This window comes from Cicer arietinum, chromosome 6, assembly GCF_000331145.2.
Source record: "Cicer arietinum cultivar CDC Frontier isolate Library 1 chromosome 6, Cicar.CDCFrontier_v2.0, whole genome shotgun sequence".
Lineage (NCBI taxonomy): Eukaryota > Viridiplantae > Streptophyta > Magnoliopsida > Fabales > Fabaceae > Cicer > Cicer arietinum.
The window spans coordinates 24,281,220-24,298,144 of NC_021165.2; the positions used below are offsets into that span (position 1 = coordinate 24,281,220).

The 16,925-nt window shown below is 27.2% G+C and overlaps 1 protein-coding gene across 1 annotated transcript; it reads left to right on the forward strand.

The window, feature by feature from the left end:
* Positions 1-10,683: 10,683 nt before the first annotated feature.
* On the forward strand, positions 10,684-12,990 carry LOC101507178 (pectinesterase-like). Its single transcript, XM_004515459.4, has 2 exons — positions 10,684-11,877; positions 12,058-12,990. Exons 1-2 carry the CDS (start codon positions 10,860-10,862, stop codon positions 12,792-12,794), a joined length of 1,755 nt encoding a protein of 584 aa, XP_004515516.1. The 5' UTR covers positions 10,684-10,859; the 3' UTR covers positions 12,795-12,990.
* The last annotated feature ends 3,935 nt before the right edge of the window (positions 12,991-16,925 follow it).

The following is a 16,925-nucleotide window of genomic DNA, read 5'->3' on the forward strand; positions in this document are numbered from 1 at the left end:
GGTTGGAGGTGGTGGTTGGAATATGTTGACGGAGTGATAGACGATAATGGTTGGAGGTGGTGGTGATGTACTTCAAAGATGAGTGATCCACTGCTAGAAAAATCCATTTTAGCTTCCATATTTAGCGTCGGCCCCGACTCCGAAGCTAATTAGCATCGGTGTAGCGTCGGTCAGACCGACGCTAGTGTGCAAAATTTTATTTTTAAAATTTATTAATAATTAGCGTCGGCTTAGCTGACGCTAAACAAAATAAGGTTATTTTTCAATTTTAAATTTTAGAAATTAGCGTCGGCTTGGCCGACACTAAGTTTGGGATTTTTTTAAATTAAATTTTTTAGTATTATTTGAAAAATTAATATTACATTTTCTAAAATCTTCATCAGATGTATTCCTCATTACTCTCATTTCATCACTCGTAACCCTAGCTCTCTCGATGCCGTCACCCACTCCATATTCGCCGTCAAACTCAGCCTCTTGCACCATGATATTGTTAAAGTCTCAACTTAATTATATAAAATATTCTTTAGACTGTAAATCCCATGCTTAGCAAAACAAAAAAATATACTACAGGTTCAGGGAATTCTCAAGTTAGAACATAAAGAAATCATAATAGAAGCACAAAACAAAAAGCTTAGCAAAGATGAACTTTCCAGAAAACTGTTAGACTATTATTATTTAGTGAATATTATTTTATGTAACTGCCATGACAATTTATTTATGTGTATAGGGTAGTTTTTTTATGTATAAAATAAGGGAAAGTCATAGGAGGTGGGTTATCTTGGCATTTGTATAGATATATGTTTACTTTCATGCTTATTTTTTAAAAACACAGCATTCTGAGTAAAACAAAAATATAGCATTCTGATTCTGATTTTGATTATGCTTCTGCTTCTGTTTGAATCACATTATCTCTTCAATGAATTGGGATTTGGGTTGGTTGGTTGGTTGGTTGGTTTTGATATTTCAATAAATTCAATTCTGCATATAACTCAGTGGTAGTTGCTAGTTAACTTGGAAAGGAGGTAGTTGCTGAAAAACTAATATGTCAAACAATTTGAATTAAATAGAATTCCTTGCTTTTCATAAGAATCCAGGTTGGCTATGTTGTTTCTTTTTGCTATATTATTTATATATCTAGGCAGCCCAACCTGCAAGTTCTGTGCCTCCCCCTTCATCAACATCTCAACCACCTGCTTCGACTGCCGGACAGTGAGTTCATATTAGTATTTTTGGATTTGTAGTTTCAGCATGTAAATGTTCTTGTTTAATTTTTATGTAAAATTCTTTTATTTCTCTCACTTTGCTTTTAGGGGAGAATTCAATGTTGAGTCAAGTCTTGTTATAATTCCTCCCACTACGTAAGTATCTGGCATTTTCTCCATAATGGTTTTTAAACTTTTGGTAGTACTTAAACGTTGATAATTTGTGTTTTCTCCCTTTTTAAAATGCAAGAGAATTTTGAATTAGGATAATGAATTTTATTGTGTTTTTGTTGTAGATACGTTATACCATATAGTTTATTGCTTTGCTTTGACTTGGGGGCGCCGACACAAATTCTTTTGTTGACTTTTCAATGTTGAAAGTAGCGTCGGCCGGACCGACGCTGATAGTTTTTGAAACTTGTTGACTTTAGCGTCGGCTAGCCGACGCAACTGAATATTTTCAAATGACTTGTCAACGGATAGAACTAGCGTCGATGTTCTGTTTTTGTTGGTAATGTCGGTTTAGTGTGGGCTATGCTGACGCTATATTAGCGTCGGATGCCATTTGGCCAACGCTACATATTACCGTTTTAGCCTAGGGCCGACACTGACGCTAAATCAGTGTTAGCGTCGGCTTTTTGCCTATTAACATTGGTTTTTGACCGACGCTAAATTCAGTTTTTCTAGTAGTGATCGGAAGTGTGTGTGGATGATGGAGGTGTTGATGGTGGTAGGGGGTGGGTGGTCGGTTATGAGAGATGGTTGCAGTGGGAGGTGGGTGGTGGTGGCAGTGGTTATATATGATGGTCGGTTGTGATGGTGGTGGTCGGAAATTGTGGTGGTGATTATTAGAGGTAGGTGGTTGGTGGTATTTGTGGTTTTCGGAGGTTGGTGATGGGTGGTTAGTAGTGGTTGCAGTGGTTGATGATGGTTTCAGTGGTCGGAGATAGTGGTCAAAAATGGTGATCGATAGTTGTTGGAGTAGTGCTTATTTTTATATATGATGACATGTTAAATTTAAAACTAACAAAAGAATTATAAAACCTATTATATTTATTTATTTTGAGTTTTAAGAAAAAATAGCTTTAAAATTAAATAAAATATCAATTCAACTCCATTTTATCTGAACATATTTTATTATTGAAATTGACTTGCAAAATAAAAAAAATGAAAAAGTCACAACCATCTAAACGTTAATTTTTTATATTTTTTGGGCAAAATTCACATACACTAAAATATACAATAAAAAGATAGATAATAGATCTTTAAGTCATAATTCAACTGAAAATATCGATATTGTTACATTAGACATTATGTTTCAAATTTGAAACCAAAATTTTGCAATTGTGTTAAAATTTCTAGTGTTATTTATCATATCTTTTACATACTAAGATTTTGCCCTTGTGTTAAAATTCTAGTGCTATTTTGCTATTTATCATATCTTCTGCATATCTTCAATTTATCAAATTAAGGAAAATTGGTAGAGTTTGAGTAGGGTACTATAGTACTCGTCCTCATACCCGTAGTTTAAAAAATACACATACGTGTGTCTGTACCCTTTTGAATATCAACTTTAATACATGTACCACTATCCTTTGGCTACCTAAGTGCTCGTACTCATACTCATTGCCTACACTTTAACTAAAATAGATCGATAAATAAATGATATTGTTTTGATTAAATTTAAAAATTATTCAAATATCTTAAATTCAATCATAAAGTATTATAAACCAAAATATTTTTTAACTCAAAATATTTCAAATGAGCACACGTTACAATACACATTCAAATATCTATAATAATATTTTATGAAGTTGCAAGTCATACGACAATATTATTCGAGATCTGTAAAAACAATTTATAGAAAGTTACAAGTATAATTATAAAGCCATGATTAATAAGACATAACTTTTAGTTATAAAGTCAAATTATTTACCTATTCATCATAATCAAATTCTTAAAAAGTTTACAAACGTTTATCTTTTGATTATAAATATTATAGTGATCCAATGATATTAATATATGTTAAAACAATTCATTAGACTAAATACTAATATAATAAATAAATAAATAAATAAATAAATAATATATTTATATAAGTACGGGTGGGGGGTGGGGTGGATACTATAGTACCTGTATCCGCACTCATACCCGCTTAATTTTATGGATAATTACTCGTCCTCATACTTATACCCATTATGCGAATTTTTATTTACCTATTGTGGATTTTTTTTGCGGATACCATTGAATCTGAATCTAATTATCATCGCTACATACGCCCTACAAACATATGTTAAGGATTTAAAAATAGAAACATTACTTTGGAAATGGTTTGTTTAACTTTTTTTAAAGTTTGAAAATTTTCTTAAAAATAATTTATTCAACCAACAACTTTTATTACTTATGTGCACTTAAAGACACTCATCAGCAAAACCTATAAATTAATTGATTGAATTTAAAGTATTTTATTAAAAAACACAACGAGACGAGGACGTGATACAGAAATGCTGAAACATTTTTCTTTACAATACTTTGCAATAAATGTACTAGTAACACTTATCCCAACATATTGAAATATATCCTATCAAATTAGCAAGTCACGAAGAAAAATTATTTTCGGGGCACGTATACACTTATTATATATTTTAAAAGAAAAAGAAATACATAAATACATAAATATAATATATTAATAATGTAATAAAAAAGAGATAAATAAAACATATAATATTGGTGGAATATCATAAAATTTGAGGCGTTCAAATATCATTATTGAACTAGAAATATTCATTGTCATTTTACAATTCATGCAAATAGGTATTTGCACACCATAATAAAAAGGTAGATACTACCAAGGAAAGAGTTGCACAAAAAGGAAGAAAAAAATAGTGTATGTTATGTTATCTAGTGATCATAATTGATTTTGATAAAATTAATTTTGATCGAATTGATTTTAGTTAAAAGTGAGTTAAATATAAACTTATTTTTGTTTAGAAACATTAATGTAAAAGTGATTTTTTAGTAACTTATGTTGTTTGGATAATTTGAATCAAAATTATTTTTGAACGTCTTAATTACTAAAATGGATTTTAATATGAAAATTTAAAACTATATCTTATTTGTTTTTTACAATATAACTATATCTTATTTGTTAAAACTCATTTTATTTAACCAAAATACTAGGCTTGTATTTAACAAAAACTCACTATATTTAAATCTAAATTGAAAAATTGAAACACATTATATATTAGAAAAATAATATAATATTTAGATAAATAAAAGTTCACAAGATAACAGAATAATAAATGTAAACGATTTAAGCAATCAAATATAAGAGAAAGGAAGCATAGTTCAAACATAAGCATAGTTCAAACACATAAAAATAACTGACCAGTAAAAATGGCATAAAATAGATAAACAAGGGAAGAGTATAAAATAATTGTTCAATAAAAATGACATAAAACTATAGCAAAAAGTCAATCTGCTATACACTAGTTAAAAAACAACGAGAATTAGTTTTAACTCACCGTAGAAACTAGGAATATGAGCTTTTTCAATTTTATTTATTTATTTACGAATAGAAAATATAAATCAAATAAACGTAAATCTAAGAAAAAAATTAACATCGGTATGTAGGTATGGTGGTGTTTTTTTCATCACTACTTTTAAAAAAATTAAAAAAATCCAAAAAAAATAATAATAATACGTATAAAAATTTCAAATGTCAAGACACAAAATCTTTAGTAGTATAAATAATGTATTAAAAATTTTGTTGGGGAAATAATTTATACTATCAAAAATTGTGTCTTGAAATTTTCGGTAAATAAATTATAAAAAGAAAATTTCTAGTAGTTATAAATTTTGTACCAAAATTTTTGGAGAAAAATGTTACTTAACAGAAATTTTGGTGAGAGGTAAGATTTTCGAGTAATTTTTTTTACCATTAAATGAATGAAAATTGTAGGGATAAAATTGAATTTTTAACATTTTAAGGGTATAAGTCGAATTTAAGGGGTACGAAATCTAAATTTCTTGCGCTCGCCGTATCATTATGTGGGTATATATCTTTAGTTTAATTGTTTTAGTTGTTTGTTAATCAATTAGAAAACCAAATTGATTAGTGATCAAATTAATTAATAAGACAAATTAGATAATTAATTAATTGATATGAACTCAAATATGAGTAGATATCACCAGTGGTGACTTGTTTCAAAATAATGTAAATATTTAAGTATGTTTTTGGTCCTTGTAAATATAACAATTTTAAGTTTTGTTTGTGTAAAATATCTTGTTTGGATTTCATCATTGTAATATCAGAAAAATTTATTTTTGGTCCTTAACGTCAAGTTGACGTTACAAAAACGTTAATTGACAAAGGAAAACGTAGACCAAATGTTTAAATATGTTTTTGGACTCTGTCAATATAACAGTTTTCAATTTTAGTTGATCAAAAGTATTTGTTTGGATTTCATTCAAAAACTTTATTTTTTGTCATTAACATCAAATGGACGTTACAAAACTGTGAGCCGGCAAATAGAGAAAACGTGGACCAATCGTAACACTCTAATGGGAATATTAATTTAAATAAATATACAAATTATTTTAATATTTAAATTAATATTTCCATTAGAGTGCTTCGATTGATCCACATTTTCCACTATTTGTTGGCTCATGTTTTTGTAATGTCCATTTGACGTTAAGAACAAAAAATAAGTTTCTGGATATTGTAGGATAAAATTCAAACAAATATTTTTTAGGGACTAAAACTGAAAACTGTTATATTTAAAGAGACCAAAAACGTATTTAAACGTATCTACCTAAATAATAATTTGGTAGTGATTTAAACACAAGTAATAACAGTAGATTTTTCATTATCTAAAGTTAAAGTTGATTAACTACTTGGTTAGTCTAATAATAATAATAATATACGTAGTAACATTTTATTTGATTAAAATAATATCTTTTCAACTTATTGCGTGCATTTAAGTCTATTAATAATATACAACTATAGTAACATTTTATTTATATAAAGACTTAAAGGATAAAATTTGTCGTTCTAAACTAGTTCTATATTTTATCTAATAAAAAATAACAATTTTGTCACATCACTCAAATTTTTTATGAGTTTTGAAATACATAATAGATTTAAATATATTTTTTGTTCCTGTAAATATAACAGTTTTTAGTTTTAGTTTCTATAAAAAATTGTTTAGATTTTATTCTATAATAATAGAAAAATTTATTTTTTGGTTTTTAACGTTAAATGTACGTTACAAAAAATGTTCATTGACAAAAGAAAATGTGGATCAAAAGTTAAAATATGTTTTTAGTCCCTGTAAATATAACAATTTTCAGTTTTAGTTCTTAAAAAATATTTATTTATATTTCATTCCTGCAATATCCAAAAACTTTATTTTTTGTCCTTAGCATCAACCGGATGTTACAAAATCGTGAGCCGACAAATAGAGGAAAACATAAAATACAAATCTAAATAATTATTCTAAACAAATTTAACCGAAATAATATTTAAATAACATATAAAATTAATTTGTATACTTATTTCGAATAAAATAAGTATACAAACTTCAATCAGAATACAAATTTAAATAACTATTTTAAACAAATTTTACCGACTCAATATTTAAAAACAAATTTAAATCAGTATACAAATCTAAATCAAATTTAATTCTAAACAAATAATTCATAATTCTAAACAAATTTAACCGAAATAATATTTCGGTAATAAATAAAAATAATTTGTATACTTATTTCTAATAAAATAAATATACGAATTCCAATGAGAATACAAATTTAAATAATTATTCTAAACAAATTTAACTGAAATAATATTTAAATAACAAATACAAATAATTTGTAAACTTATATCTAATAAAATAAGTATACAAACTCCAATGGAAATTCAATTTAAATAATTATCATAAATAAATTTAACCAAAATAATATTTAAATAACAAATAAAAATAATTTGTATACTTATTTCTAATAAAATAAGTATACAAACTCCAATGGAAATAAAAATTTAAATAATTATTCTAAACAAATTTAACCTAAACAATATTTAAATAACAAATAAAAATAATTTGTATACTTATTTATAATAAAATAAGTATATAACTTCTTTTTTTGTGACATGTTAAGGACCAAAAATAATGTTTTTGCATATTGCAGGGATGAAATCCAAATAAATATTTTTGAGAAACTAAAACTGAAAAATATTATATTTACATAGACCAAAAACATATTTAAACGTTTGGTCTAAGTTTTCCTTTGTTCATTAGCGTTTTTTGTAACGTCCAATAATGTTAAAGACTAGAAATAAAATTTTCTGATATTATAAAGATGAAATCCAAACAAAAGATTTTAGAGAAACTAAAATTAAAAATTATTATATTTACAAGAACTAAAAACATATTTAATTCTAAATAATATTATATGAAAAACTGAACTGAAGTATCTCATTAATCGTTAATATAATTTATTTAGAGTGATAATTTTTTTCAATTAAACTATTTTTATATACTCTGCAATTATTGAATTTAATTACTACTAGTTTGTAACCCGTGCAGCCGCACGGATGACTTAAAAAAAATAATTTACAATAAAAAAATTAAAAAAAATCTAATTTTAATTTAAATGGTGATGCCTTACTTTTGAATTCTACGCATAATCTTTTTTCTTTCCAAAAAACTTATTATAAAGCAATACTTTTAATTTTAAACAAATAAAAAAAAATTATTAAAAAAAATTAAATAATTAGATTAGATGAAATAAATTTTTTTTAAATAATGGACATGGACATATATAAAATAAGTAAATTAGTAAATGTAAAGATGAGCAAGTAACTTAATAATGAATTTTTATTTTTATTATTCAAAATATGTTATTTATATGAAATACATGACATTTAAGAATTAATATAAATTTTGCTGTATCAAGTGGCAAAATATATTTCATTTTAATACTACTCACAAAATGAATCGATGAAATGAATTGTTTTTTTAATTCATACATAAATTTTATATTTTCTTAAATAAATTATTATTTTTCTCTTCAATATTCTGGAAATTTAATTAAATTCATGTTAAGAAGTCTAAATAAATTTTATATTTACTTAAATAAATTATTATTTTTTATTTAATATAAAATTGTGCCAACACTATTATTAGACAACCTAATCAAAATTATTAGCACAGACAGCATCTATTTGTGAGAGAATTTAAAATCAGAGTTATTAAGATAAATCTGGTATAAGAGAATAGAAATATAAATATATAAATGTATAATTTGTTGACTATTTATGAGTGAATTTAAAATCGGAATTATTAAGACAAATCTTATATAAGAGAATAGAAATATACATATACAAATTTATAATTTTTTGAGACAAAATTAAGAAACATAAACAATACAAAATATATATATATACATAACAAAATATAACAATGACAGATTGAACAAAATAGTATACTCCAGAAAGTTGTTAGAAGCACGAACAAATACATAGTTCCACCAGGAATATTAATCTCAAATCGAGAAATAAAAGCTCGCGAATGTCAGTACTATTTCCATTGCATAAAAGTTTTGTTTGACATTGAGGAGATCAAGACAGAAACCACATTCGCACAACTCTAACAACCAAATTTCATGACTCATTTATTGGAGAAATTGAAGTAACAAACTTTGATGAAGAAATTGAAGTAACGAAGATTTTTGTTTTCAGACATTGACATTGGATAAAGATGAATAAGAAAGTTTTGGTAAAGAAAATTTAAAAAAGGAATTGTATATACCGAGATAATATGAATGATATTTATAACGGACACACAAGAAATGAGAGAGTATTGAAGAGAGACGGAGTACATGAATTAAGAAATAAAGTACGAGGGAATTAAAAGAATTCGTAAAATAAAATAAATTAATTTGAAGTTGTGGTGGCTAAAGTAGTGTTTAAAAAACAATTCAAAAAAGTGTCACGTCGTGGTGGTGTAATTGAACGTATTTTGCTGTTATTCTTTTTCTTTTCTAACTGACCACTAAACTCTCAATGGTGAAACGTAAGCAGTGGTGTAGTGTATTTTATTTTTAATTAATTCTTTTATTTTTTAATTGACCACTAACTTTTCAAAGGACGCATGTACAAAGTCGTGTAACATAAATTTAATTTTATTCTAAAAAAAATATTATTTCAAACTTGATATCTTCCTAACACTTTGTTTAGCTGACACGTGGCAAACTTTCCAAATTATCATATTTGCTTTATTATATTTTATAGATAGATTTGAATTGGCGGTTGCTAAAGTAGTGCTTTAAAGTGGTGCTTTAAAAATAATTACCTTTCAATTGGCCACTCAATTCTCAACCGTGAAATGTGAAATGTCAGGTCATGCATTATATTTTATTTTTAATTTATTTTCTTATTTTTTAATTGGTCATTCACTTCAGCATTTCTCGTGTAATGGAAGTTTTATTTTTTTCTTAAAAAAAATCTTTTATTTTTAATTTATTTTTTTTATTTTTTAATTGGCCATTAACTTCTCAGGACGCATAGAAAAAACTGTCAAGTTATGTATCGTGGACAAAGATCGTGATGTAACAGATGTTTTATGTTTCTTTTACAAAAAAAACTTTTTATTTTTAATTCATTCCTTTTATTTTTTAATTGGCCACGTATTATTTCTATTAATAGAAACTTGATATTTTCTTAAAACTCTAGTTTGTTGACACGTGTCAAACTTGTCAGTTTATCATGTTTGCTTTATTATAATGTATAGATTTTTCAATATGAAATAGTTTTATAAAAACCTCCGGTCAGATTTTTTTAGGCAATCTCCTTCCAAAATTTTACCCCACACACACATATATAGAAAAGTTTTACGAACTAGTTTATTTGTTCTTTTTAAGGTGTCTTTTTAATAAAAAAAATTACTATTCCTAATTTCTTGTCATTTTCAAAATTTAAGTTTATATTAATTATTGTGCTGTCCAAGTTTTCTCTAACGATTTATTATAGAGAGATAAATCTGTGAATTGAGATAATAAATCATTAAGAGTATAATAGGAAAACATAAAATAACTTTATGAAAAATAAAAATAAATATTAATTTATTGATATGTGTAAATAAGTTAAAATGATAATTAAAAAAGAACGTATGGATGGAGTTATATACTAAAATGGCATCATGGTGATCAATGAGATATAATTTAGTATATATTAAAAATAGACTAACAATACTAAAAACAAAAATATAAAGTTATTTTAGGCAACAAATAAAAAAAAGTTATACTAAATTATATATATTGTGTTGTCTCCGTGTTTTGTGTTTGTTTTAGGAAATATAGCTATTTCTGGCCTTTTAGCTAAACCTCACATTATTTGAGGTAACTAACGTCTAATTTGTGTAAGCACCTTCCTTTATTTCTGTATAAATAACTATAAACTCTTCAAACTAACACATTATTCATATCAATGTAAACAAAACAAAAAAAGTGAACGCCTTCTTCAAACGACTTTGAAGAAGGATTTCAATTCTTTCTACGACCTTGTTTCCATTCTCTACTTCGATTTTAATTGTTGTTCATTAATTTCAAATAATTTTATAATATACTTGCAAAACAGAATACCTTAATTGACTAAACATTATGGCAAAAAACGATACAAATAAAGGAAGGAGAATCGCCATAATTGGCGTATCTACCTTGTTATTGGTGGCTATGGTGGTTGCTGTCACCGTTGGCACATATGGAGATCAAAATGGTTATGATGATAATATAGAAGACACCAGAAAGAACCACATTGCTTCCACTATGAAAGCAGTTCAAACAATTTGTCATCCCACTGATTACAAGAAGGAATGTGAGGAAACCCTCATAGCAGAGGCTGAGGCTGACAATGTCACTGATCCAAAAGAACTTATTAAAATAGCATTTAATGTTACCATGAAAAGAATTGGTGATAAAATTAAGGAAACCGATCTCTTGCACGAGGTTGAGAAAGATCCTAGATCAAAGGATGCACTTGATACATGCAAACAACTTATGGATCTTTCAATCGAAGAATTCACTAGGTCACTTGATGGAATTAATGAGTTTGATCTAAAAGATATTGACAAAATCCTTATGAATCTGAAGGTTTGGCTTAACGGTGCTGTTACATATATAGATACATGTTTGGATGGATTTGAAAACACCACTAGTGAAGCTGGTACAAAGATGAAAGAGTTATTAACATCAAGCATACACATGAGTAGCAACGCTCTTGCCATTATTTCAGATTTTGCTGACACAGTCTCTGATTGGAATGCCACACAAATTCTTAGACGTCGCCTTCTTCATGATTCTGAGACTCCTTCTTCGGTTGATCATCATCATAAACAGCACAATGCTAAGAAAAATGTATTCAAACACAAGCCTAATGTTACTGTCGCCTTAGATGGCAGTGGTGATTTTAAGAGCATCAATGAGGCATTGACACAGGTTCCTAAGAAAAGCAAAAAACCATTTGTGATATACATTAAGGAAGGTGTTTACCCAGAGTATGTTGAAGTTACCAAACATATGACGCACGTTGTGTTTGTTGGTGACGGTGGGAAGAAGACAATAATCACTGGCAACAAAAACTTTATTGATGGCGTTAACACCTATAGAACCGCCTCTGTTGGTATGTCTATTTTCATACATATGCTTACTAACTTTTTTGTCTTTTAATTTCCTTCCAATTTATAATCTTGATAATCTTAAGTTAGTTAATTCTTATATGGTAATAAAAAAAATGAGTACTTTATAGAGATTTTGATGTATGAATTATAAACTAATGAGTAGTTTATGAATATGGTTGCAGCTATTCAAGGAGATCACTTTGTGGCCATTAACATGGGATTTGAGAACTCAGCAGGCCCACATAAACATCAAGCAGTGGCACTAAGGGTTCAAGGAGATAAGACAATATTCTTCAATTGCTCAATGGATGGATATCAAGACACACTTTATGTACACACTATGCGTCAATTTTACCGTGATTGCACCATTTCAGGTACCATTGACTTTGTCTTTGGTAATGCATTAGCCGTTTTCCAAAACTGCAAGTTTGTTGTCAGAAAGCCAATGTCAAACCAACAATGCATTGTGACCGCACAAGGAAGGAAAGAAAGATTCCAACCATCAGCAATAGTCATCCAAGGAGGTTCCATTGTATCTGATCCTGAGTTCTACCCAGTGAGGTTTGACAACAAGGCATACCTCGCCCGTCCATGGAAGAACTTTTCTAGGACTATCATAATGGATGCTTTCATCGATGATTTGATTCATACTGATGGTTATTTGCCATGGCAAACAATAGAGGGACCTTCCGGCATGGACACTTGCTTCTATGCTGAGTACCATAACTTTGGCCCTGGTTCAGACAAAACAAAACGTGTAAATTGGGCAGGCATTTGGAACCTCAATGCAAAGGCTGCACATTGGTTTGCACCATCCAAGTTCTTCCATGGTGGTGATTGGATTGAGGCAACTGGAATTCCTTTTTTTTCAGGTATTCCCGATCACCAGAGGCACAAAAAGACTCTGCTTAAATGGTGATCTTGATGATGTGCTCTTACAAATAGTTCTTACAAATTAGACACTAATTAGTTAATATTAATACTTTTGTTGATTAATGGTGTCACTTTGACATATCACCCTTTAATATCTAAAAGGAATGTTCAATATTTTGTTTTGCAAGATATGTATAACTTTGAATTTAATGAAAGTTAAATGTCTTTCGTTCGTGATTTTATTGTTTATGAGTGATAGTTGTTATGCGTTTGTACAAATAATTTAATTATAGTTTCATTTCAAATTTATTTGTATGTTTAAAATATTTTCTATTGTCCCATTTGACATTGATCTCATAATTGAGTGTTTGAATTAGAATTGTAGATTTTATTTTACACAATCTTATTTGGCTTGTACATATACGGGAAAAGTTTTGTGCTTTTTGTATTTTAATAAAATAATATTAAAAAAAACAAGAACAGTTCACAATTTTAGTCAAAAGAAATAACTACATAAACCATGAAAATTATACTTTACAAGAACAATTATGAACTGATGTATAAATTATAAAGTTTAATAGGTTACCCAACAAAATATAAAACTGTCGGCTACTGTGATTTACAAGAACAGTTTTTTATAATTAGAAAAATATGTGTTTTCCTAAACCCAAAATATTGTAATGATAGTAAAAATCAAAATTAAAAATAAGGTCAATCACTCAAAATTTACAAGTAGCTAAATGTTAAATCTGAATTCAAATTTTAGGAATTATAACTCAAAAATAGTCAAAGAAAACGTTACATTTTCTTTTGACTTTTCACTAATTTTGTCATCTATTATATATTATCGATTTTATATTTTAAACACTATTCTACAATAGGTTAATTTGTGACCACTAATCACCATAGGCGGTTTTATGTTAGTAATGTTTGTAGATATTATTAGGTGTTTGTGTTGCACCTAACTCATTTATGAAGAGTTATCTCTACGTAATTTTGGGACTTGAGTTTTCTCTAATACAACCTCATTTACACCAATCTCTACTTAATGTGGAACTTTAGTTATTTCTGGTATATATATGTGAACCCATTATTGGAACTGAAATAGTTTTATATTTAGAGTTTTGATGTAAACAAAAGTATTTTATGAGAATAATATATTTGACTTCACAAAGTATGAAAGAAAATTCATGATTTTGAAAAAAATTTAAAATAAAATTTGATTCAGATAGATTTATGATTGAAGAGATTTAAATTTATAGAGAATTAAATAATTTTTTTAATAATATTATATAACTATTATGAAATAGTAATCAAGTGAGAGATTATTAAAATATTTTATTTTTATTATATTTCATTGTCATTATTTAAGGTCAGTCTAACAAATTTTGATTTTAAAAGTAACCTTTGAAAATGAGTTCTTTTTTGGTAAAAAAAAAAAAATGAATGGATTTTTTTTTTTAATGTGAAATAATAACATAAAAATTATGGATCTTATACAAATAAATGAAAAATGTATTGATTACACATATATATCACCAAAAATATTTAATGTAAACATCATTTTTTTTATTTTAAAACATACACTAAAATAAAGTTTTAATTGTCTATCAAAATTATTTTAATATGTGTCCTGTAAATTGTAAAAAAAAAAATTAATAAATAAAGGTACATAAACCCTCAACATATTATACTTACCATGGATAAAAGTCTCAAAATATAATTAAGAGTACATTTAACATAATTAATATTTCTTAAAGCATTTAGTTTGAAGACTTTTTTTATCTCTATTAAGTAATTTTTTATTGAGGTCCAAAATGCTTACTTTAGTGGTTTGACCTTTGTGTTAGAAAAGTTAGATTTTGTACCTCCTAAATTGGACTTATATCCTTCAAAATGTTAAAAATTTAAATTTTTTTTTCATTTAAAAAAATTATACTTTATTGTTGTGGTAGAAGAAGATAAGCGAGAGGAAAACATGAAAAAAGAAAAGCAAAAGGAAGAGAATGATGAAGTTCTAGATTCAATTTATGCTTTGTTCATCAATGTCCAAATGAAAAGCACATGAAAACAACATTATTTATTTCTCAAGTTCATGTAATTTCTACCAAACAAAAAGAAGAAAGATGATGTGTTATTTGTGTTATATATTCCACCTTGATAATGGATGAGACGTCAAGCTAATGGCGTTAAAGAAGTGCTTTGTGGGAGACAACTCATAGGTAGAGGTAGTTTTTATTTTTGCAATCTTATTTTTGTTATTTTTGAATTTGTTTGTTTTAATTGTGTTAACATGCACTATGATGAAGAATTCTTAACAACTTGAAGCCGATCTTAAGTTATTTATTTGTGATTCCGAGTTTTAAATTATAATTTTTCGATCATGTTCATTGTTCAATTTGACGAGTTTCACTTATGCATGCATTATTTATTACTCTTAGTTTGTGGAAGTCTTACTTGACATTCTTTAGTGATATTTATTAGCATCATTTTGATAGTTCATACTATCTCTTGTTATCCTAGATGTGAGCTTTTAAGCCTAAACCATTTAATTATTTGTTGTGTAACTATCAAAATATGTGTTATCCCTTCAGAACTTGCACTAATTATGACTTGCATCACTTGTGATTTAAGCATACACTGAGTCAATTTTGTTTAATTATTTGAGCCTTTATAAATACTTTGTGCAAATTTTATCATTTACTAGCCCCTTTGAGTCTTGCTCTTTTCTTTCGGTTACTAGCCACATTACAAGCCAAAAACATGACTTTAATTAAATCACCTTAAGAAGAAGAAGAAGAAGAAGAAGAAGAAGAAGAAATCAGTTTGTGTATGTGTTTGTTGCATTGTGATTGCTAACTAGAATTTTAAAAGCCCATGGTAGGTTGAAGCATGTTCTAGGACTTGAGGGGTAAATTCATAACTCTTGCTAAACACTTGAGATAAATTTTGGTGAGATCGTTTGAATAAAGAGTTGAACTTAATAGATGAATGCTAAGGGCTTTTTTGATTGTGTTTTACTTTTTAGTTTTTAAAAATTATTTTATAAATAAATTTTAAAAAACTATTTTTAAAAAGAAAATTGAAAAAACAATATGTTTGGCAACTCCAATTTTTAAAACAGTTTTTGACTAGAGAGTTAAAAAAATGGAAAAATGAAAAGTAAAACACCATTTATCTGTTTTACTTTTTTAGTTTTAAAAAGTATAATATTAAAAATAATTTTACAAAACAGATTTTAAAAACAAGTAATCCAAACAAGTTTTTTAGTTTTTAAATTTTAAAATACTAAAATAGAGTTTTTGAGATGTAAATCAAACAAGCCCTAAATGTGTGGTTCTAATTTTCCAACTTATGTGTTTTGAGATGTTAAATAACCTTTAAGCATGATGAATGAAAGTAGCATGAACTTTTAGGATTGAGTTTGACTTGATTTGAAAAATTTAATTAAAGCTTTATTTTAATTGGTACCCGACTTGAATCTAATTGTTGTTTGAGGACAAGCAATAAACTAAGTTTGGGGTTGTGATAACTCTTCATCATATGCATATTTTTCATTGTTTTTAATCTTATTTATCTTTAGTTATTTGTAAATTTAAGGAGTTATTTGATATAGATTGTCGATTTTAGTTCATGAATTTAATGAAATATTTATGTTCTTATTTCCTTGATTAAGTGGAGATTTTTCGTAGTTTTGCATTGTTTCGTTGTTTTAGGACAGTGCTGGATTTTTGTGAAAAATCAACATGACATGTGTGCAGTATTTCAGCCATATCCAGAGTTGTAGATGTCCAATTGGAGTCAAATCAAGTGCAATTGAAACCAATTTCATACTCTAAAAAGGAGAAATGCAGTAAAAGTCAGACAACAGATGATGTGCGCTCAAGCACAAATGCTTGTTCCTAGGGAAAATTTCTACATTATTTTGACATTCTCCTTATGTCCAGAAGCGCTGGAGCAGCCCTAGAACGCACGACGCGTTGCAAAATGCATAAAAGTGTGTTTTTCTCACTTTCAAAGAATCTTTTTGGCTATTTTGTAGTTTTGAGACTTATGACCTAAAAGAGAATCTCATAGGAGGCTGGTTCTAACACCATTGAAATATTTTTTATCAAGAATCACTCATGAATCTTTCTTGTCATTCTTCTTTAATATCTATCTTTTGTATCTCTGTCTT